This window comes from Sprattus sprattus (assembly GCF_963457725.1).
Source record: "Sprattus sprattus genome assembly, chromosome: 1".
Lineage (NCBI taxonomy): Eukaryota > Metazoa > Chordata > Actinopteri > Clupeiformes > Clupeidae > Sprattus > Sprattus sprattus.
The window spans coordinates 29,216,222-29,238,721 of NC_137920.1; the positions used below are offsets into that span (position 1 = coordinate 29,216,222).

Consider the following 22,500-nt stretch of genomic DNA (forward strand, 5'->3'; position numbering starts at 1 on the left):
GAACGACTATTACTCACCCCTTTCTTTTCACTCCCTCGCTCACGTTCAGATCATCCATTTTTTTATTTTTAAATCCTACTGGGTGATGAGACATTTGCTTGATCAAAATGTCAGATAGTCTGACAGTGAATGTCAGATATGTCTGATAGTGAAGCGCTGTCATGCTTCTGCTCATTAAGCTTATCAGACTTTTTATCACGCAACATATTCATTGAAGGCATTTTATGTAATATATATACAGTACTGTGCAAAAGTTTTAGGCAGGTGTGAAAAAATGCTCTGAACTAAGAATGCTTTGAAAAATGTAAACAATAAATGTTTATTTTGTATCCATTTACATGGTAAGACTGAGCACAGCAACAAGACACAACGTAGTTATACTGCATCAGCAGGGTCTCTCCCGAACAAAGATTTCAAAGCAGACAGGGGTTTCAAAATGTGCAGTTCAAGCTCTTTTGAAGAAGACGTTGAGGATCGTAGACGGAGTGGTCAGCCAAGGAAACTTAATGCAGCTGATGAAAAACACATCAAGCTTATTTACCTTCGAAATCGGAAGATTTCAAGCAGTGGTTCAGCTCAGAACTGGCAGAAACCAGTGGTACCCAGGTACAGATATTTACTGTCCGGGGAAGTCTGGCCAGCAGTGGTCTTCATGGAAGAGTTGCAGCCAAAAAGCTCAACCCCGACAAAGAAACAAGGCCAAGTGACTGAACTAAGCACGAAAACATAGAAACTGGGGTGCAGAAACATGGCAGAAGGTGCTCTGGACTGATGAGTCAAAATTAGAAATATTTGGCTGTAGAAGAAGGCAGTTTGTTCGCCGAAGGGCTGGAGAGAGGTACAATAATGACAGTCTGCAGGCAACAGTGAAGCATGGTAGAGGTTCCTTTCCAGTTTGGGGCTGCATTTCTGCAAGTGGAGTTGGAGATTTGGTCAGGATGAATGGTGTCCTCAATGCTGAGAAATACAGGCAGATACTAATCCATCATGCAATACCATCAGGGAGGCGTATGATTGGCACCAAATGTATTCTGCAGCAGGAACATAACCCCAAACATACAGCCAATGTCATTAAAAACTATCTTCAGCTTAAAGAAGAACAGAAAGTCCTGCAAGTGATGGTATGACCCCCACAGAGCCCTCATCTCTACATCATCGAGTCTGTCTGGGTTTACATGAAGAGACAGAAGAATTTTAGGAAGCCTACATCCACAGAAGATCTGTGGTTAGTTATCCGAGATGTTTGGAACAATTTACCAGCAGAGTTCCTTCAAAAACTGTGCGCAAGTGTATCTGGAAGAATTGATGCTATTTTGAAGGCAAAGGGTGGTCACACCAAATATTGATTTAATTTAGAATTTTCTTCTGTTCCTTCACTGCATTTTGTTAATTTATGAAGAATTGATGAAAATAAACGGTTAACACTTCCATTTTTGAAAGCATTCTTAGTTTACAGCATTTTTTCACACCTGCCTAAAACTTTTGCACAGTACTGTATATATATATATATATATATATATATATATATATATATATATATATATATATATATATATATATTATGGCATGCCGTTCAGGAAATTAATATTTGAATATATATATATACAAAAGTCTGAATATATATACAAAACTCTGAATATATATACAAAAGACTGGATATATATATACACAAAAGTCTGAATATATATACAAAACTCTGAATATATATACAAAAGTCTGAATATATATACAAAACAAAGTCTGAATATATATACAAAACTCTGAATATATATATACAAAAGTCTGAATATATATACAAAAGTCTGAATATATATACAAAACTCTGAATATATATACAAAAGCCTGGATATATATATACAAAAGTCTGAATATATATACAAAACTCTGAATATATATACAGAAGTCTGAATATATATACAAAAGTCTGAATATATATACAAAACTCTGAATATATATACAAAAGTCTGAATATATATACAAAAGTCTGAATATATATACAAAACTCTAAATATATATATACAAAAGTCTGAATATATATACAAAAGTCTGAATATATATACAAAACTCTGAATATATATACAAAAGTCTGAATATATGTACAAAACGAAGTCTGAATATATATACAAAACGAAGTCTGAATATATATGCAAAACGAAGTCTGATTATATATACATAACTCTGAACTCTGAAGCGCTCAATCCGTCTTTGTCCGCCATATTGGATTGAGCGTTTCCTATTAAATCAATGGTACCAAAATGTTTCTAAATACGTATTACGTTCTGCTTCATGAAATACTGTTTTTCTGTTATATTGTTCAATTTTGACATTGATTTCTCACTAGAAATGCAATAATAACACGTTTATTTTACACCTTTTGACTTCACAAAGGATTTTTTTAGAGGCAATTTCTCCATTCACTTGACTGGGGTCTTGTCAAAACCTTCGTACTTCCTTGTTTTCTGCTTCATGAAATACTGTTTTTCTGTTATATGGCTAAAATTGATTAAACATTGATTTCTCGCTAAAAATGCAATAATAATAACACGTTCATTTTGCATCGTTTGACTTAACGAAGGACATTTTTATGTTTAAATGGGATAGCCTACATCGTATCCTCTCGTCACATGATCAAATAGGGACTTGACATTGGACAAAAAATGATTACCCAGAAATCCTCATTGCATATACCATTGAAAATAAGACATTATTCATTGAATTGAATAGGTTTTTTTTTTTAAAGTTTCCATAGTTTATGTAGGATAAGCATATAATTGTGTTATAGATTGCTACTGACCATTTCCCTTCTACAAAATAATACTCACCATGACCTAGATAGGTTGGCCATTCCAAGGGTATAAATAACATAAGGTACTTCAACACATTACAACTAGCCATTGGTCGCGGCTGTGTTTCCAGAAAGTTGTCTATACTCGCAGACATGACATTTTGTGAAGAACCCGACGAGGCAAAATCCCGGACGATTTGGGAATCCCTGCCGGACGCATTTTTTAGGTCTCAAAAAGAGGACATGTCCGAAAAAGAGCACGTCTGGTCACCCAACCATATGAACAGAAAAACAGTATTTCATGAAGCAGAAAACAAGGAATTACGAAGGTTTTGACAAGACCCCAGTCAAATCAATGGGGAACCTGCCTCTAAAAATATCCTTCGTGAAGTCAAACGGTGTAAAATAAACGTGTTATTATTGCATTTCTAGTGAGAAATCAATGTCAAAATTGAACAATATAACAGAAAAACAGAGTTTCATGAAGCAGAAAATACGTAATCACAAACATTTTGGTACCATTGATTTAATAGGAAGCGCTCAATCCAATATGGCGGACAAAGACGGATTGAGCGCTTCAGAGTTCAGAGTTTTGTATATATATTCAGACTTCGTTTTGTATATATATTCAGACTTTGTTTTCTATATATATATTCAGACTTCGTTTTGTATATTTATTCAGACTTTTGTATATATATTCAGAGTTTTGTATATATATTCAGACTTTTGTATATATATTCAGACTTTTGTATATATATATTCAGAGTTTTGTATATATATTCAGACTTTTGTATATATATTCAGACTTCTGTATATATATTCAGAGTTTTGTATATATATTCAGACTTTTGTATATATATATCCAGACTTTTGTATATATATTCAGAGTTTTGTATATGTATTCAGACTTTTGTATATATATTCAGAGTTTTGTATATATATTCAGACTTTTGTATATATATTCAGACTTTTGTATATATATATTCAAATGTTAATTTCCTGAACGGCATGCCATAAATATATAATATAATATATGTATATAGGAATGTATACGTATCATAAAAATTGTGAAGATATACAATGCCAGTCTGCTTTTTTGATCGATAGTGTTGAACAAAAACTGATCGACACAGCATTTACATTTAGTTTCACCTGCTCTATTTGTCGGTATTTGCTCAAGTCAAGAAAAACGACAGTAGGCTTAAGTCTCGTAAGATGATGATGAGCACCGCTTGAGTCTGTTTGATTGGCGACATGAGCTCCAACCTGTGGCCTTTATCCAAGATGCCAGAGGCACACAGAGCTAGGAGGCACTCAGGCACAAGAGGGCAACAGATGCAGAACTAATAACCAGCATCAATAGGAAACCAGTGGGGAGAGAGGAGGTGTGTGTGTGTATGTGAGAGAGAGAGAGAGCATGTGTGTGTATGTGTGTGAGAGATAGAGAGAGAGAGAGAAAGAGAGAGAGAGCATGTTAATGTGTGTGCCCTGCACGTCTATCTTAAGATCAAGCAGTAACGTGTGAAGGTGCACAAGTGTGAATGTGCGTGAGTGTGTGTGTGTGTGTGTGTGGGTGCGTGCCGGCGTGCGTGTGTGTGTGTGTTTGTGTGTGTGTGTGTGTGTGTGTGTGTGTGTATGTGTGTGTGTGTGTGTGCGTGTGTCTGTGTGTGTGTGTGTGTGTGCTATTTCTCTGGTTCTGCAGCGTGTGTGTGTGTGGGGCGTGGGGGGATAACTCCTTAAGAAGGTGCTGAGTCTCTCGTGGCTTAGCATGGCAGCATTGGAACGGCAGGAGGCTTCAGTCGGGGGGTGGTGGGTGTGTGGGAAGGGGGGGGTTCTGCTTTCCAGTCAGCACCACAGGCAGCCAGGCATGCTGAGGTTTTAGAATTAAGCTCGTTCTGCGTGTGTGTGTGTGTGTGTGTGTGTGTGTGTGTGTGCTTGTGTGTGTGCGTGTCGTTGTCTGGATTTGCAGGAAGTTTGGCTCATCTCTTTCATTCTCTCCTTCTTTCTTTTCCATTTGTTCTTCATTTCTGATGAGGAGACAGACACACACAAACACACACACACACACACACACACACACACACACACACACACACACATAAACCAGTGGTTGGAGGACATGTGTGTTAATGACTCGTCCAGCTCTTCGGCCCCTCGCACGGAAGGAAGAGTGGGAGAGATATGAGACTCCACTGGGCTACCCGACAGAGGAAGAGTAGGAGAGAGATGAGACTCCAGTGGGCTACCAGACAGAGGAAGAGTGGGAGAGATATGAGACTCCAGTGGGCTACCCGACAGAGGAAGAGTGGGAGAGATATGAGACTCCAGTGGGGTACCAGACAGAGGAAGAGTGGGAGAGATATGAGACTCCAGTGGGCTACCAGACAGAGGAAGAGTGGGAGAGAGATGAGACTCCAGTGGGCTACCCGACAGAGGAAGAGTGGGAGAGATATGAGGCTCCAGTGGGCTACCCGACAGAGGAAGAGTGGGAGAGATATGAGGCTCCAGTGGGCTACCAGACAGAGGAAGAGTGGGAGAGATATGAGACTCCAGTGGTCTACCCGACAGAGGAAGAGTGGGAGAGATATGAGACTCCAGTGGGCTACCCGACAGAGGAAGAGTGGGAGAGATATGAGACTCCAGTGGGCTACCAGACAGAGGAAGAGTGGGAGAGAGATGAGACTCCAGTGGGCTACCCGAAGGAGGAAGAGTGGGAGAGATATGAGACTCCAGTGGGCTACCCGACAGAGGAAGAGTGGGAGAGATATGAGGCTCCAGTGGGCTACCAGACAGAGGAAGAGTGGGAGAGAGAGAACGTGCCTTGAGAGCTCACTTAGGAAGAACTGGACAACATAATTACAGTCCATTCACCATTCTCCACAGGGTTTCATCAACTTCTTTACTACTTACCACTTCCCCCAAGAAGCTGATGCTTATAGTATGCATAGCAATGTTTTATTTAAAAAACATGAAGCATTGGTCTATGATAAGCCAGTCATCTCAGGGGTTTTGTACACATAGCTAACTAAAATTTCAGGATGGAAACCTTCTGTAAGGATACATTGAAGTGACAATGCATTTTATTTGTGGCAAATGTATTAATCAAGGTGCTTAAGACAACACAATTCACATGTACCTCTCTCAAGGTCTTAGCAGTTTTAGCTGATACACTAAATACAAAGACAACTTTATGATGTTTTGTTAAGGTACACATCATTAGGTGTACAAAGTGCAATGTCCATGAGACCTCTTTAAACTCTGGACAAAACCTGCTGCTGCAGAGTGCAAAAATGTGGCAGTTTGTAAAACCAACACGTCCTGTGGGAATATTTGGTCACTTTTGCATGACAAGTCGTCTGTTTCTGTGGAAGTTTGTGTTGCCTCTGCCGATGTTGCGAGGTGCCTCATTCATATAATTCATTCATAGCATTAGATCTGCAAATATTGAGATAGCTCAGGCGCCGCATGGCACTCGTGGGCAGACATGCAGGATGTCATGTGACCAGATTTGACAATTTCCTTTTTTTTTACCCCCCAAATCAAACACTAGCAGGTAATTATAATGAACGTTTTGTTAGTTAATATTACCTTCTTGTTAAATTGCTTTTATTCATCTCTCTGCACTGGCAAGATTGAAGCCAGCAACCGACTAACAGACATTACGCATGTTTATATTAGCAGCTATGAGTCACATATGCTGAGCCGAATAGAAATAGTGCAACCGATTTACCTAGCCTCCCCCCCCTCACTACACTGATTGCTTTAGATGTAGATTTTGCATGTAATTCATTGCTGATTACTTCAAGTGTGACATTCAATAATGCATCCTTTCAGACTAAGTAGGGCCAAGTGAGCTCATAACGCACAAACAATTTAATTGCAAATAAGCTGAGTTTTTTTTTCTTTCTACAATGCTGTGTCTCATCAAGGAAGTTGTAATTGAAAAAAGGAGAGAGAGCGAAAGAGAGAGAGAGAGAGCAAGAGAGAGAGAGAGAGAGAGAGAGAGAGAGAGAGAGAGAGAGAGAGAGACGCTGAACTGGGTGCTTACTTAATTGGTTATACTGTTCACTGTTCTAGATAGATGCTTTCTAGACAGGCTGCCTGAGGGCTGAGGGAAAGAAAGAAAAAAGAAAAGAAAAAGAAAGACAAGGAAAGAGAAAGAAAGAAAATGAAGGACGGGAGAAGGGGAAAAATAGAGAGGAAGAGGACTTTGGCAAATGGCTGAAAATGTGAAAAGACTGAGCAGCTCAGATGAAGGGTTTTTCCCCACATCCATTCACTGGGACAGTAACGTAGCCATCACTTTGACCATCAGTATATAACTGGATGAAGTTGTTGACTCTTGTTTGCTATGGTGCAGTAGTGGAATGGATGACACTGCTAGAAGTATGTTAGCAGCCTGGAAGTACTGTGTTGATTTGGGGAAAAAATGGGTAACACTTTCAGTATGCAATGCAATGCTCATCGTGTCAGCTCAATGCAATGCTCATCGTGTCAGCTCAATGCAATGCTCATCGTGTCAGCTCAATGCAATGCTCACCGTGTCAGCGCAATCCAATGCTCATCATGTCAGCGCAATGCAAGTAGCATTTGAAACTTTCCGGTCAACCTGAAGCAGTATGATTCTTAAAACAGTGGCACATCCAAAATGACAAGAAGATTGATGACATTCAATCAGCAGAAATTAGCCATCGCTTAGCAACCAGACACAGCCGTAGAATTATTATGGTCTGAGAGTTGCGTTCAGCTCTCGAGTGCCTCAGATGTGGTGAAGAATTCTAGGGGGTTGAGAGGACTGTTCATTGTTTATTAGACCTAAAACATTAGCTTAAATTGTCTCCACTGCAAGGAAAGCATTGTATTAATGGTTATTCTCTGAGACTTGGGATCCATAAATTCTTATATATTCATGCTGTCTGGAAATCAAATTTCATACTACCTTCTTCCTGCCCATGGCCCAGTTTCCCGAACGCTAAAAAGGACTTGAAATCGGTCGTAAGAGGGATATTGCAGAGCGGTTTCCCGACGCCGCACTTACGGCAATAATGAGTCCATGAGGTCGCCAAAATCCACGTAGGCCGTTAAGATACGTCGTTATCGGGAAACTAGGCCCAGGCTAATGGCTTCTTCAAGACTGTCACTAATAACTGGGAATTATTTAAATGCACTCTCAACCATTTCAGAAAGCACTTGGGATTTCCAATTCTGACTCTGAAAACTCATCATTATGATTTCTGAATAGGAATTCATCTACACTAACCTGTAATGCAAGAAAAAAAAAACCTGAATGACTGATACAGCTTCATTTCACAGAGTAATTGTATGACACCAAGCTTTGATCATAAAACACCCCCGCGTTCAGTTCAGAGTCTTTGTACTCATTTGACGACTTGATTAGACTGCAATCACTTAGCCAAGGATCAAGCTGGCCACAATCACAAACTAACGTTGGTTTTGCCATGACTATTATGTCTAATTTTTTATTAGACATTTGGTCACATGTCTGAAGACCCCTGGGTTAGTAATGTAATGCCCTAAGCACCTATCACATCTCAGCCAGGACTTTTTACTGTTGACATATTGCCCTCACTACTCAGTAGGACATTTTCAAAGAAGGCCTGTTACAGAGGCGTGGAGAGTCACTCATCAACTTTTTTTTAAATGACCTCTATGGTATGCCTTTGAAAAGAGTAAAAAGAGTATGCAACTACGTAAGTCCCATAACTGCTTGTCAACTCAAGTGCATGCGCTTCTTTGAGACACCAGACACTATGAATCATGTTTTACCATGAATAACAGCTCAGCTACTGTGGTTTATTTTTGACACAAAAAGTCGAGTGAAAAAACAAAAACACACACTGCTGTCATTGGTAAGTGCATGCGTCTGACATCCATGATCTTCGTCACCAGTGGATGTGTTTTCTGAACGTGAGACTGGGCTGAGTGCAGCTTGATTATTCATTTTTTTTGTTCACAAAAATCTTTCACTTGAGACCGCTGACGCAGGTGGGTATTATTTTCCCACATCAAGAGACCTTGCGCATTGCACGCTGGGAGTGAGTCATAACAGGACATGTTTTATGCTTGTGTTGTAGACTACTCAGAATTCATCTTTAGAACATTTATTTAAAAGAGCAATTTTGACAAAAAAAAAACAGAGAGCGCCAGAGAGACCACTTTATCCGGGAGGTAAAACATTTGTGCGGGTCACATGGCAACATGAGATATGTGCGCCTTACCTGTGATACCTGTGGTCCACCCACGAAACTCTTGAAATATTCATCAAATATTTAAGTATCAGCAGAATGTAAAATGCGTGAAAGCCTGCACATTTTATTTGATGCAGTACACCCTCTGATAAAACCTGCCTGGTCATAGTTAATTAAGTTGCTCACATACACCTCTGGTCTGTGCACATGGGAGAAAAGTTTCAAATCACACTTGATCAAATAAATAGGTCTGAAGCTAGCACATTCAAGTGGATCTTTTCCTTTTCCTTAATTAAAAAGAAATAAGGGCCATATTTTGGTATCTGTGAAAACAGACAATCTTTAGGGAGTAATTAACTGAATTTAATGGAACAGGTCCAACTATATCCCAAACTAGTAAAAACAGCTCTTGTGGCAAACAGTCCAATCCCGGTGATTTGCCTTTGTTAAGAGATGTAAGTGCAGCACTTTGTTCCTCTAGTGTAAGTTGATCAAAGAAAGCTTTACCCTGTGAGTGGTCCTACATAACTTCTGAGGGATAAAGATTGTGATAAAAAGTATTGAAGGACTCACTCATTAATTGCCTCTGAGTGCATACATACTTGCTTTGTATTCATCTTTGGATTCGCCTTCTTAAAGCTAGGCCTCTCTCCCTCAGCGTAGTATTTTTGCCTGGTACGATCAAACAAAATAAACTCTGCCTTAGAGGGACTTCGCATGGCAGAAAGTGTACTTGCTCTAATCTCAATTGGACCTTGTCTTTGTTCTTTGAGTCTATACGCATACACTCGGATGCGGAGGCCCTGTATAAAACATTTGATGGTTTCCTATAGATTGTGCAGGTTTCTTACATTGGACCTTATTGGCCCCCAATGAATTAAATACATTGTCTACGTATTTGAGTTACAAATCTGGTAGAAAATCATAGAAAATGAGCGCGATGAAAAACATTTGTGTATTATATCACGAATTATGGTTAAGAAATCTGGATCAAACATAAACTGAGGCTACTGCTTATCTGACCTGGCATATAGTGACAAGGAAAGCAGCCAATGACCATGATCATCAGTGAAAGCAGGAGGAATAATTCTCTGAAATTCCTTTATGCCAAACAATTCGCCTACAAAGAACAACTACAAGCTGCGGTTCACACTTTGCAAAACATAAACTCACGTTGATATGTTGCATTATTTCAGAAGTGCTGAAGTCCAGGAGCCTTGGGCTTTTTGACTACCGGGGATGAATTCCCTTCTCTTTACAGTGGTAGGGGGTCTATAAAGACGGCCATGAGAACAGATTCTAGGGCTTCTTTCACAGCCAGGGCCACTGAAGCATAACAAATAAATTGTTGCTCTTTGAGTACCTGGTTAGCTCCATCCAGAATGGCAGCATCGAGGTTATCTCTGCATATTGCGTTGTTTTCTCTGAGGTTTATATGTCCTGGCAACAGTTCCATTTCTCTCTTGTGATGTATAAGATATAGTGAGTTTATAAAAGGTTCCGGGATACATCTTGGGGATAGCTAAATACTTAACACTCACATCACAGCAAAGATGTCTCGTGACTCTGAAAAATACTTTTTATTCCAGCATGTCCACCATGTAAAGATCTGTAGTTGTCACCATGCAAAACCAAAACAACTCTGGGCAGCTTGGCAGCCTCTCCCATGTGGACGTGACATGACTATGTTTTCTGCCCAGCCAGTGAGACAGAAAGACACCCAGGATCCTTCAGGCATGACATTTAGGGCAACAAAATAGAGTGTGCTGTGTATGTGTGTGTGTGTGTGTGTGTGTGTGTGTGTGTGTTTGTGTGTTTGTGTGTGTGTGTGTGTGTGTGTGTGTGTGTGTGTGTGTGTGTGTGTGTGTGTGTGTGTGTGGGTGTGGGTGAGTGTGAGTGTGTGTGTTCAGGTGCAGGTGCGCGTGTGTGTGTGAATGGGAATGTTTGAGTCCATATCTGTGCAACCATGTGCATGAATGCGTCCGTGCCTATTTGTCTGTGTGTGTGCACATGCATCTTTGTGCATGTTTGTGTCTGTTTGTAAGTAAGTCAGCATGTGCGTGACTGTGCATATGTGTGTAGGGGGGGTGGGGGGGTCAGGGCCATGGTTGGATGCACCCCTCCCCACCCCCAAGCTTCACCCCTCTGACCAGGGCTGCAGCGGCTGGCTCTCACCTTCTGGTCGTGGCCGAAGGCGAGGATCCAGTCTTCCTGCTCGGGGTGGAAGAGCAGGCTGAGAACGTAGAAGTTGAGGCGGTACTTCTGGTACGTGGCCCCCTCGTCCGTGCTGATGAGCAGACTGTTCTCCACCTCCGGGTCAGTCAGCAGCATGATCTGAGTCACAGGGGGGGAGAGAGAGAGGGATTGAGAAAAGGGAAGAGGGGCAGAGAAAGAGATACAAGGCGACGGAGAGAGAGAGAGAGGGGGGGGAAGGGAGGGACAGGGAAGGAGGGAGAGAGGACATATGTCTGGATGTTATGCTCATACTAACCCTACTAACCCTAGAGTATAAAGGCTACAGACCTACATGCAATAGTTCTTGTGTGATTAAAGACCAACGGCTGAGCAGAACAGATGCCTAGATCTGTAACTGAAAATGTAATGACCGTGACCGTGTCACAACTCTTCTCTTATTGGTGAAAGGATTATTCAAAAACCTTGCCCGCAGTTGAGCGAATTTTGGCTAAGGGAATGTGTGTCTGGATATACCGGGGGCCAGAGCAATGGAGGATGACACTGCTGCAGAGATAAGAAGAGAGGTCCGAGTGTCTGAGAAACGCTACAAACCAGAGGGACAAAAACCCAACTCAGTTTTAAATAGTCTATAAACCCATCAAACCAAAATCACCAGCGCAATCCGATTCTTATGCGTAGCAGTGACCCACAAAGCATTCCAATTAGGCTTTTTTCCTTGGGGCCACTATGCCAAGAAAGAGGCACTCGTCTGATATAAGATAGCTACTGAGGCTACTGAGAATGGAAGATATGAGGAGAGAGCGGATGGATGTGCATAAAGTGTCGAGCGGTGCCCACAGGATGGGCAGCCCAGTGAAGTGTCCTCGAACAGACAAGGATAAAACGTCATTAGCGGAACCCTTTGAAATTCCCCCCTGTTTCCTGCGTCTTGTTTATTGTGATAACTGAGACGTACGATTCCTTATTCCATTCGGCTGAGCTCGGGCCTAGATGCTATCTCCATTAGGGCTTCCACTCTCTCCTTTTAACGCTGTCCTTTCTCGTTCGAGACTCTATGGGAAATTCAAGCTCTGTTTTTTCTTTCTCTGTCTTTCTTTCTTTCTTTCTTTCCCTCACTCTCTTCATTTCTCTCCTCTGCCATGTTCAGTCCGGCCTTGAAATCTAATTTCCCAGGAGCTCTGTTCTTTTCTTAGAGGTCTGCCATGTTTTTGGTGATTGTGCCAAGTTTGAAAAAAAGAGAAAAGAAAAGAAAAGAAAAGAAAAAAAAACTCAAAAGATATAATCAGCCACAAATGTAATTGAGTCAGTAGACCTGAACAGTTACAAAAGTTTATCATTAGCACACTGAATGTGTGAGTGTGTGTGTGTGTGTGTGTGTGTGTGTGTGTGTGTGTGTGTGTGTGAGAGAGAGAGATGCTATTGTCGGTACCTAGTCCAACCAAAGACTTCATTACCCACAATTCCCTTATCACCTAAACTCTCTTATCTGCATTTCATGAGACGGCATTGGCTGCCAACAAGGTGTTAAAAACCGTGACGCACTTTCTCACTATAAACTGCGTTGAAACGATACATTCATTCTCTTTGCGCTCTTTCTACCCTGGCGTTGGCCAGCCCACATCTGTCCTTCCACCGTCATCTGGTGAAGGCCTACTCTCTTTGTTCTTAACGGAAGAGAACAAACAAGACAATACCTCGTTAGCCAAACACTGCCCGCTAACTGAGACGAAGTAAGTTTTAGCAAAGCAGCTAACATTAGATCTGCAGCTATCTAACTCTGCAACGGGAACAAAGCACAACAGAGACCTCGCGGAAACTGCAACATTCCGAGCGATCAACTCCTCCGAACTGAACTGCAGTGAAACAACGACATCACAGTAAGGACAACTTTCTCCATCTCCGGACAGCATCATCTCTTCTCTGCCTCGTCAGCGTCGGATACGCCAGCACAACACTTTTCCAAAGGACTGGTAACTTCGACTGGGCAGCTAGTTATTCACAACCTGGCTTAGCATAGGACTGTTTACATATGCCATTGTTCATGTATTGTATCTGTTTTGTTTACCGAACATAACTGTTATATACTTTCATTGTTAATTGGTAGTTGGCTTCGCCACACCATCCAAGGGAAATCGTTAGGATAGCTTATCAGACACACGAGTCTTGCATGCATTACTAACCATCTCTTTATTCTAACATGGCATCTTAAATCACATACGATTACAAATACATTGGCCTTCATACAGCCACACACGCGAAGCACTATCTCGAATTTCGCGGTGCATAGGCTCATCCCTTACATACCACACTTGTATGTTCACGAACGTGCATACACATGCACGCGGAACTACGGTGGTCAGGACAAAGGGACACACACACATTCTTTCAGGCGCGCTCCTAAAAGCGCAATACCGAGTTTACAAGCTCGCTCACACACACACCCCCTCTCCCTTACACATACATACTTCTTCAATTAATTAGTTAGATACATTTAGCTAGATTACATATTGTGTGTTATTTCTTTATCATTGTGTAATAAATACTTTGATTTATATACGCTGGTTTATTTAATGTTACACAAGAATGGACGTTGTCAACCTCTTCTATTCAGAACTCCAATGACCTTCAACCATACTATTAATAAGGTAACTGTGTTTGTAGTTATTAATTTAATTATTAATCAGAGTTCCAAATTGATAGTATAATATATTTTATGAGACTGATATATTTAATGAGACTGATTTGTGGATTATCAACTTAATTGATCTGCCTTTGTGTTGAATGGTTGATCCCTGTCCAATCGGGTGAGATTACCAACATATTGTTGCTGTTGCAAGGACAGCACCAGTGTGTCTTGGTGGCCCTCGTGAAGTCAATATCACAATTCATACACAATTGCACCCACATTCACCCGGCGCCTGCTCACTGGGTAAGATACCTACCTAATCTGGTACTCCCAAATGAGAATGGTACCCATTTTACCTACACTATATATATATCTGTCTGTGTCTATGAGTGTGTGTGTGTGTGTGTGTGTGTGTGTGTGGGTGGTTGTGGACGCACATGCCTTTGTTTGGATGTGTGTGTGTTTTTGTGAGTGTACTGAATGTGTATCTGTGTGTGTGTGTGTGTGTGTGTGTGTGTGTGTGTGTGAGAGAGAGAGAGATGCTATATATATCTGTCTGTGTCTATGTGTGTGCGCGCGCAAGAGAGAGAGGCTTTATCTGTCTGTCTGTGTCAATGTGTGTGTGTGAGAGATACTGTAAATCTGTCTGAGGCCGAGATCCAGGCAGGGCCTTGTTCGGTGATATAAACCTTCAGTAAATAGCCCCTTTGAAGCTGTCCTCGCCGCCCACTCAAGACCCCATGATGACGCCATATATTCCTCCATCTTGGCCCTGCCTGCTTGTCAATGTGACAGAGATGCAGCAGAGTAGACAAGTGAAGGGCCCAGCCTCTAGCCGGTGATGCGAATCAACTAATGTGGTCTACCTGTTTTTGTTAATTATTTTACACATGCCTATCAGCCTCACTGTGCCACATACAAATGTGAATTTAACCACCTGGCAGGTGGCAGAGAGGACATGAACAAATATCCCTGACAACCTGTGAGACAGAGAACCACTGTGTAATGCTTTATAATACTTTATAATACTTGTAATATACTGTGTAATACTTTATACGCCCTAACTCCAAGTGGTACAGTGAAGTACAATATAATACTGTGTATAGCACTGAGGCTGGAGGATACCAATTGTAAATGTGGGATTTTTAAATACATGGTGTGCGGAGTACGTGTTGTTTTGTTGAAAGAGACAGATATATAGTGTATTTGTTAAATGTGTAAAACCAAGAGTATTTAGCACGAATGTGAAACTGCGCAGAAAGTTTTGTTAGAAACTACATTACACAAACCCGAACGGTTGCTCCATTAGTTACTGATCTGAGAGGTTTTTTTGAGAATGCATGTGGGTATGATAAAGTGCTAACAAACGTATGTCTCATGTGATATGTCCCAAGCTCTTAACTGTGAGTTATGACAAAGTTGTTCGCTAGGTCTGCGTGCCTCTAGAGTCACCTTCCGACTTAAGTTTTGGGGGTTTGTTTTGAGAAACCAGCAACCATTTTAATTCGGTGCCAGCTGACTTCTCCCAAGGAGCTGTATTACAGAGTAGCTCGTGGCGGGGCAGCACAGCTCAGCTCGGCGAAGGCCATTCATCAAAAGCGTGCATGGTAATATTAACAGTAGTGGGCAGTGCCTGCCTTGCTAGTTCATCAATCCTCGGCTAACGTGACCTACATGCTGACCGATCAGAGTTAAAAATTATTCGCACTTAGTGTGCGCACAGACTTACGAGCCGAAGCATTTTAGATTACTCTCTTCTTTATTTTCGTCTGTCTTTCTTTTTTTGTCTTTCTTTTTTTTTCTTTTCTTATTGCTAGAGGTGTTTCACGGCGGTCAGATGGTGGCTTGCCCTTCCCACTGATTTGATAGGTACACGAGAACAGCTGCTCCAGGTGATGTTGGGTAATAGGAAAATCAATATATCACCATGCGCTAGGAAAATGGGTTATGGAGATTTTTCCGGTGAGCCGACCCACCCGCGTATTTGATTAGTTATGCCTTGACCTTCGCTCAAGGCATAACTAATTTGCGTGGAAACTCAGGTGAGGGAGGAGATGGGGAAGATCGGAGTGTACATCCTCCAGGTCTATTTATTTATTTGGCTTTGGCACTGGAGCTGTTGGTAAGTGAAACAAGATCTACATTAAAAGATTGCATTCACCTTCTTAGTGTATAGGCAATGACATAAATGGACAGGTTCTATGCACACATGACCTGTAATGATAGATAATTGCTATTCTGGGGGTCAAGTACAGTTGAAGACCCCCTGACTAAAGCAAAGTGACATAAACACTCCTTTGCACTGATTGCTCTAATTGATCTCATCACTGACCCATCAAAGTCTTGGCAATTTAAGCTCTTAAAAATGCCTGCGCCTAACAATAATGGGCACTGTGAATTTCAGATGGACAATTACACCCTGGTATTGAGTTCATGCTTTTAGCCTACCCCATACCCTCTCTCTCTCTCTCACTTTCTCTCTCTCACTTTCTCTCTCTCTCTCTCTCTCTCTCTCTCTCTCTCTCTCTCTCTCTCTCTCTCTCTCTCTGTCGCCACCTTTTGTTCTTGCAGTCACAGCGTGGTCAATGTGCGGAATGACTCACAGTTGTCTGTAAATTACGGGGCCATGGCGGTCCAAAGTGACAAAGGTTAATTAAGCCATTGCCCTCAACTGAGACTACTGTGGCTTTTTTTTGGTTGAAGAGTGGGGCACAAATGCTTGAGTCTCCCACTTGGCCTAGCAGTAAATAGCCTCTGATGGAAATTTAATGGAATTAGATGCACGTTTCCCTCCTCAACTCAACTCCCCTCTCCTCCTCCCTTCTCGACAACCCCCACAAACTAATTGGATTGCACCACTTCACTGTAAGCCCGTGCCTAATATGCCATTGTGGTGTTGACATGAATGCAGTCCCTCTGCGCTGGTAATTTTTCCTTGTCGTGGAGAGTGTGTGCACGTGCACTAGGAAAAGGGGAAACAGAGTTTCTGGATCGGCACTGTGTAGCAGTTTCCCTCCGCTCAACACCCACTGGTGTGCTTCGTGCTGAAATCATTAGGCATGGATTTACATTTAGGGCCCTATCTTGCACCCAGCGCAAGTGACATTGTCACCGACGCAAGTATGATTCCTATCTTGCACCCGGCGCACAGCGCGATTTTCCCTCCAGAGGTCCGCTTCGAAATGAACTTGCGTCGACATGGGCGGGGGCAGAACAGAGAAGGCGTTTCTCTGGCGCAAGTGGTATTTTGCAGTTTTCAAAACAACGCCGTGCGCCGTGCGCCATTGACCAAAAAAAAGCTGGTCTAATGTGAGGCGCAATGTCTAAAGTCTGTAACGCGTATTCAGAACGCTATTTTAAGGGCGCATGTGCTTGCCCGCACAGTATAGGACCTGTAGGCTACACTTTACTTCTGTCGTCTTCACGAGAGATTTACACCAATTGTTTGGCAAGCCATATATAATTACAAGGAAAATAAAGTATTTACCACATGAGGAAATCATTGTGATATCCGTATCCAAGACATTTAAAAACTAGGCATACATCTAGCGTACACAATTGACCCAAATGATTCAGGTTAATTGAAGCTGCGTGACATTTGATTTATTGTATGGCTTTGTTGCATTTATTTAATGCCAGTATTATTATAAATCTTGTAAACTCATCTCTGTGTATGTGGACTTTATTTATGTACCTTGGGTTTGGTCAGCTGGTGCACTGGCTTGGGTGCCGATTTCCATGCCCCCAAATCCCTGCACGCTCTCAGGCGTGAGGGTAGACGTGGCGATGTCCTCTGCTGCCGTCAGATCCTGGGTCGAGGCAGATCCACCTCCCGTGAAGGCACGAGAACGTGTGTTACCTTCCAGCTTGGATGTCCCACGTCTCCGGACGTCATTATAGCGTTTTCGGCAACGTTTTCGGGTGCCCCGTTGCAGAAACAATCACGGCAATATCTTGACATGCTTGCTTGACTTTGCTTACTTTTGGAGGGTTTCTCGCATCCCCATATATATCTATCTCCCGGCTTTCTTCAAAGCCATACAATAAATCAAATGTCACGCAGCTTCAATTAACCTGAATCATTTGGGTCAATGTGTAGGCTACATGTATGCTTATTTTTTAAAATATCTTGGATATGGATTTCACAATGATTTCCTCAAGTGGTAAATACTTTATTTGCCTTGTAATTATATATGGCTTGCCAAAAAATTGGTGTAAATCTCACGTCGGTCTCCTCGGCTGTGAACTTCTCCGGTCTTCCACCAGGTAATTCCGCCATCAAAATAACAAGCCGCTATGGACTATGCGCTTCTCGCTCTTAAAGGGAATGTGAAATGACGCTCCGATTGGTTTATTGCATATTACGCCCAAACCACACCTATGGCTGAGTAACCTCCTTTGGACCAACCCTTTTGACACTTGCGCTGGACGCAAGTGTGTTTTTTCCGCCGTTAAAATAGCAACTGCGCCATAGAGCCGCCCACACAGCTACTTGCGCTTGGCGCCGTCCTACTTGCGTTTCTGATCGGCAAGATAGGGCCCTTAGAGTTAATTAGCCACCATTTAGGGATTTTATATAAAAAATAATAATAATGGGACCAGAGGGTAAGTGCTGTGCATGAGGAACTCTGGGAATGGGTGAGGGTGGATCTGCACGAAACCATGCTGGCCATCTGTGGTGTGTCTCTGCTAGAGGCGAAAGGTCAAGCTGGCCTTGGCTGTGAGAATCCCAGGAGCTCACTGTAACTGAAGTTGCAGAACAAGACAAGGTGTTAAATTCCTTATACTAGCGGTTAAGGACCTCATATTACCACCATGCCTCTCAATGTCACATGCAAGTAACTATACCTGAATGGCATAAACAATGGGCTAGGGCACACCAGGTTCAGCTGGACAGAATCACTGAAGTGCCTGAATCAGGCCCCAGGCTGTTTAAGAAAACCAGGTTGTGCGAATACTGTCACAAATTGTCAAAACAGTTGAGGGAATAGTGTCATGTTCGACGTAATCGATAATTGTTAGTAAATGACAGTTGTTCTTTACCGCCATTTCTTCACTGCATGGATGCAAACACTGTTAGAATTGTTGGGACAGTTACCCACAATCGCTAACAAGACACTTTTGGGTACACTGAAATAATCATGAGAACATGCTCTCGACGTATGGAATCTGCCATGACATCTTACCTTGCAGGGTTCACATGAAGTTATCTATAATATATATATATATATTATTACCCCCAGATGACAACAATACAACAGATATTAAGTATGATAATGAGGTAACCTTGTACCCTCTGTGCTACATGTAAGTAGTACATACTCCTTCCTGTTTGGAATTCACAGTAGTGGGGACAGCTCTGGTGGTACTTGTTGCACTAACTGATAGAAACATTTTCCGTATGCTAAGCAGGCTTTCCAGGGCTTGGTCTGTGCCTTGTTTCCCCCTCCTCAGGTTCACATTAGGGATGCTGCATGGGTAAGGGCAACATATTGGTTATTTAACCAAGGATGCCCTGCACTTATAAAGCACTAACTAATTAGCCCAGAGACCCATGCTGCGCCTGAGTATCTGGCTCAGGAAAGCAATAAACATACGATTGCTGGGGATTTGGCTGGGGCCGCTCCGGGTCCTCAAAGACATTGAAATGACCTGAGCTCTTATTGGTGAGATTTGCTAACCCAGTACAATTTACCGATAGCAACCCGGGCGCCTACTCTGTCTCAGTGCAGGGAGCTAGTCCACTGCCTTGTTGGGTGTTGTGTTAATATGTGCCTATTATGCTGTTCTAATGTCTTTTTTGTGCCCTCTTGATCCAAACTGCAGGATGGTGTAGGGGCCAAGGCTGTGTTTATGTTTTCATAAGCATGCTTTGTTTTTGCTCGTAATGAGACTCCCAACTGAGACATCTCAGAATGACGTGACTCACTTATTTTATCTTCTCTTTACGTTGTTTTAGTATGACTGCTTGCATGTGACATTGAGATGTCTGGCCGCTATGGGAATTCCTCAAGCATGGGCTCAAGGGCTTTAACATCTTGTCCTGTGTATAACACGGGGTTAGCGGGAACGATCTGTGCTCATCTCCTGCCTCTCGGATCGCTGCCTCCTAGAGGGGTGCCGTGGTGAGAGCTTGCCTATCCTACAGCCCCAGCGCTGAGGAGTCAGCGGGGGGAAGGGCCAGTGTCCAATGACTGCCCTCCCAGCTGTGGGAACAGCCAGTGGGTTCTCAAGAGCCACCTGCCATCTAGTGGCAGACATGGGAATCACACTCACACACACACAGTCTCTCACACACACTCTCTCACACCTTCTCTGTCTCTCTCTCACACACACACACACTCCCTCTCTCTCTCTCTCTCTCTCTCTCTCTCTCTCTCTCTCTCTATCTCTCTATCTCTCTCTCTCTCTCACACACACACACTCCCTCTCTCTCTCTCCCTCTCTATCTATCTATCTCTCTCTCTCTCTCACACACACACACTCCCTCTCTCTCTCTCTCTCTCTCTCTCTCTCTCTCTCTCTCTATCTCTCTCTCTCTCTCTCTCTCTCTCTCTATCTCTCTCTCTCTCTCTCTCACACACACACACACACACACACACACACACACACACACACACACACACACACACACACACACACACACACACACACACACACACACACACACACTACCACCCAGCAACGTTCCCACCCCCCACAACCACTTTTTTCTCGATTCTTAGAAAAAACCAGAAGAAAGATAAAAAATCTGTTCCAGCGGCACGCCTGGAGGCGACGCAGGCAGCACCCTCGGTGGGTTTCTCATCGGGGGCCCGATGTTCAGTATGAAAAGTGCAGCCGACTCTCTCTGACAGACACTAAGGGGAAGCTGCATTGACAGGCCTGGAGATAAGCCATTCAGTGAAGTTATAGCCGCAGAGCTCGTCTCCGTTAATTGCCCGAGTCAGTACGTGATTGTAACTGGTAAAGGGGGTGGGGGTTGGTGGGTGGTGGGTGTTAATTTGCTTTTTGTGGGCCTCTCTCAGCACAGTGTGGTTTATGCCCCCTTTGAATATCTCTCTCCCTCACACACACACACACACACACACACACATGCACACGCACACGCGCACACACACACACACACACACACACACACACACACACACACACACACACACACACACACACACACATCCACACTCTCTTTTCCTTTCTTTAGCTCCCCCCCCACCCCTCTTTTACAGATGCTGACAGAGAAAGCTGTGCGGAAACAGAATGTAAATCTTTTATGATAAAGCCTGGAGCTTAGACAGATCATCCTCCCCTAATGTACTACAAATCTCATCGACTATTCTCTTTGTGTGCCTCTCCCCTATTAATTTAAGACGGAGAAAGAAGAGAAGAAGAACAGAAAATGAACAGAACCTCAAGATCAACTTGTCAGGTTTGAATTAACATTCAGATCCAAAAGCAGATTGAGTCGATATATTGTTGATTTAGGCAGATAATTACTCAACTCAACAGGGAACAAACCAATCTCCAGGCTCACAGGGAAAATTAAAAACACAACAACAAGGCTGAAGATGGCGGTTGACCTTAACAAGGAAGAGAAATCCCAACAAAAAGGGTTGAAAGTAGGTGTGAGAGAGTAACCCAAGAGCAGGCCAGGGTCAAACAGAGGAAGAGGAGCAGAGGCAGGCGAAGCCCAAAAGGGTGATGGGCATGATGACGAACAGGTAAGGAAACACATCAGGTGATAACAGGGGTCAGAAGTACAAGGCAAAACAGAGCACAAACTAAAGCACATGGTCCGCCACAAAAACAAACAAAAGCACAGGCAAAGGTAAAGACAAAACACAGAATGAACAGCAAGAGGCCACAAAGTCACCATGTGAGTCCAGGCAGAGGTACTGGCACAACCTCCGTTATCAGGTAATTACCAGCAAAAACTGCATCTATAGTGCATGTGCAGCCCATATACCACCACGTCAGCAAAGCGTTAGGGGAGAAAAAAGTAAAAAAAAAAAAAAAAAAAAAAGAATAAGAAAAAAAAGAGAATGCATTCGTTGGATTAAACTGTGAATTGGCAGGTGAAGTAAAAGGAACGGAAGACAAACAAAGGTGAAGGAGAGCAAGACAATAGTTTTCTTAATTGAGGCTATAAGGGAAAGGCCACAGAAGGGAGGGGGCGCAAGTCTCCCAGCAGTAGAGGAGGAGGTGGAGGAAAGTGAGAAGCTGTCCTCAGGGTCTAATTGAATGTCAGGGGCTGCCTTGGGATGGCCAGGCAAAGGTCTCACCACCCACCCAAAAAAATAAACACTGGCAAAAGAGGCAGGGAATGAACACAACGGCGTACGTTCAACAATCAACACACTGTTGTGGGATATTAATCTCCTCTGGCCATGCATTACGAGATGTAATGCATGCATGCTCAAAAACAAACAAACCAAAAAAAAAAAAACACCCCAACACAACAGTTATTAACCGTTTGCAAAAACAAACACCAAGCACAAACAACAACAAGCACCGCTCGCAGGCCTCCAGAGTGTGGTGAACAGTGGAAACTACAGCTTCCATTAGCTCATTGGCCTCAGCTCATTCTTCCCATTGGCCTCCTTGTTATTCTCTCAGCTGCAGTACGAGCAGACCCATTAAGGCCCATGCAGTCGAAGGCCTGTACAGCCTAATGAACCTGTGAC

The 22,500-nt window shown here is 42.7% G+C and overlaps 1 protein-coding gene across 1 annotated transcript in view; it reads right to left on the reverse strand.

The window, feature by feature from the left end:
• LOC308369004 (VPS10 domain-containing receptor SorCS1-like) overlaps positions 1 to 22,500 on the reverse strand; it is a gene marked incomplete at its 5' end in the record, with an annotated part of 147,234 nt that overhangs the window by 43,270 nt on the left and 81,464 nt on the right. Inside the window, one exon of the mRNA XM_080843328.1 lies at positions 11,170 to 11,328. Within this exon, the coding sequence (XP_080699454.1) occupies positions 11,170 to 11,328 (159 nt within the window). The remainder of the gene's footprint in view (positions 1 to 11,169; positions 11,329 to 22,500) is intronic.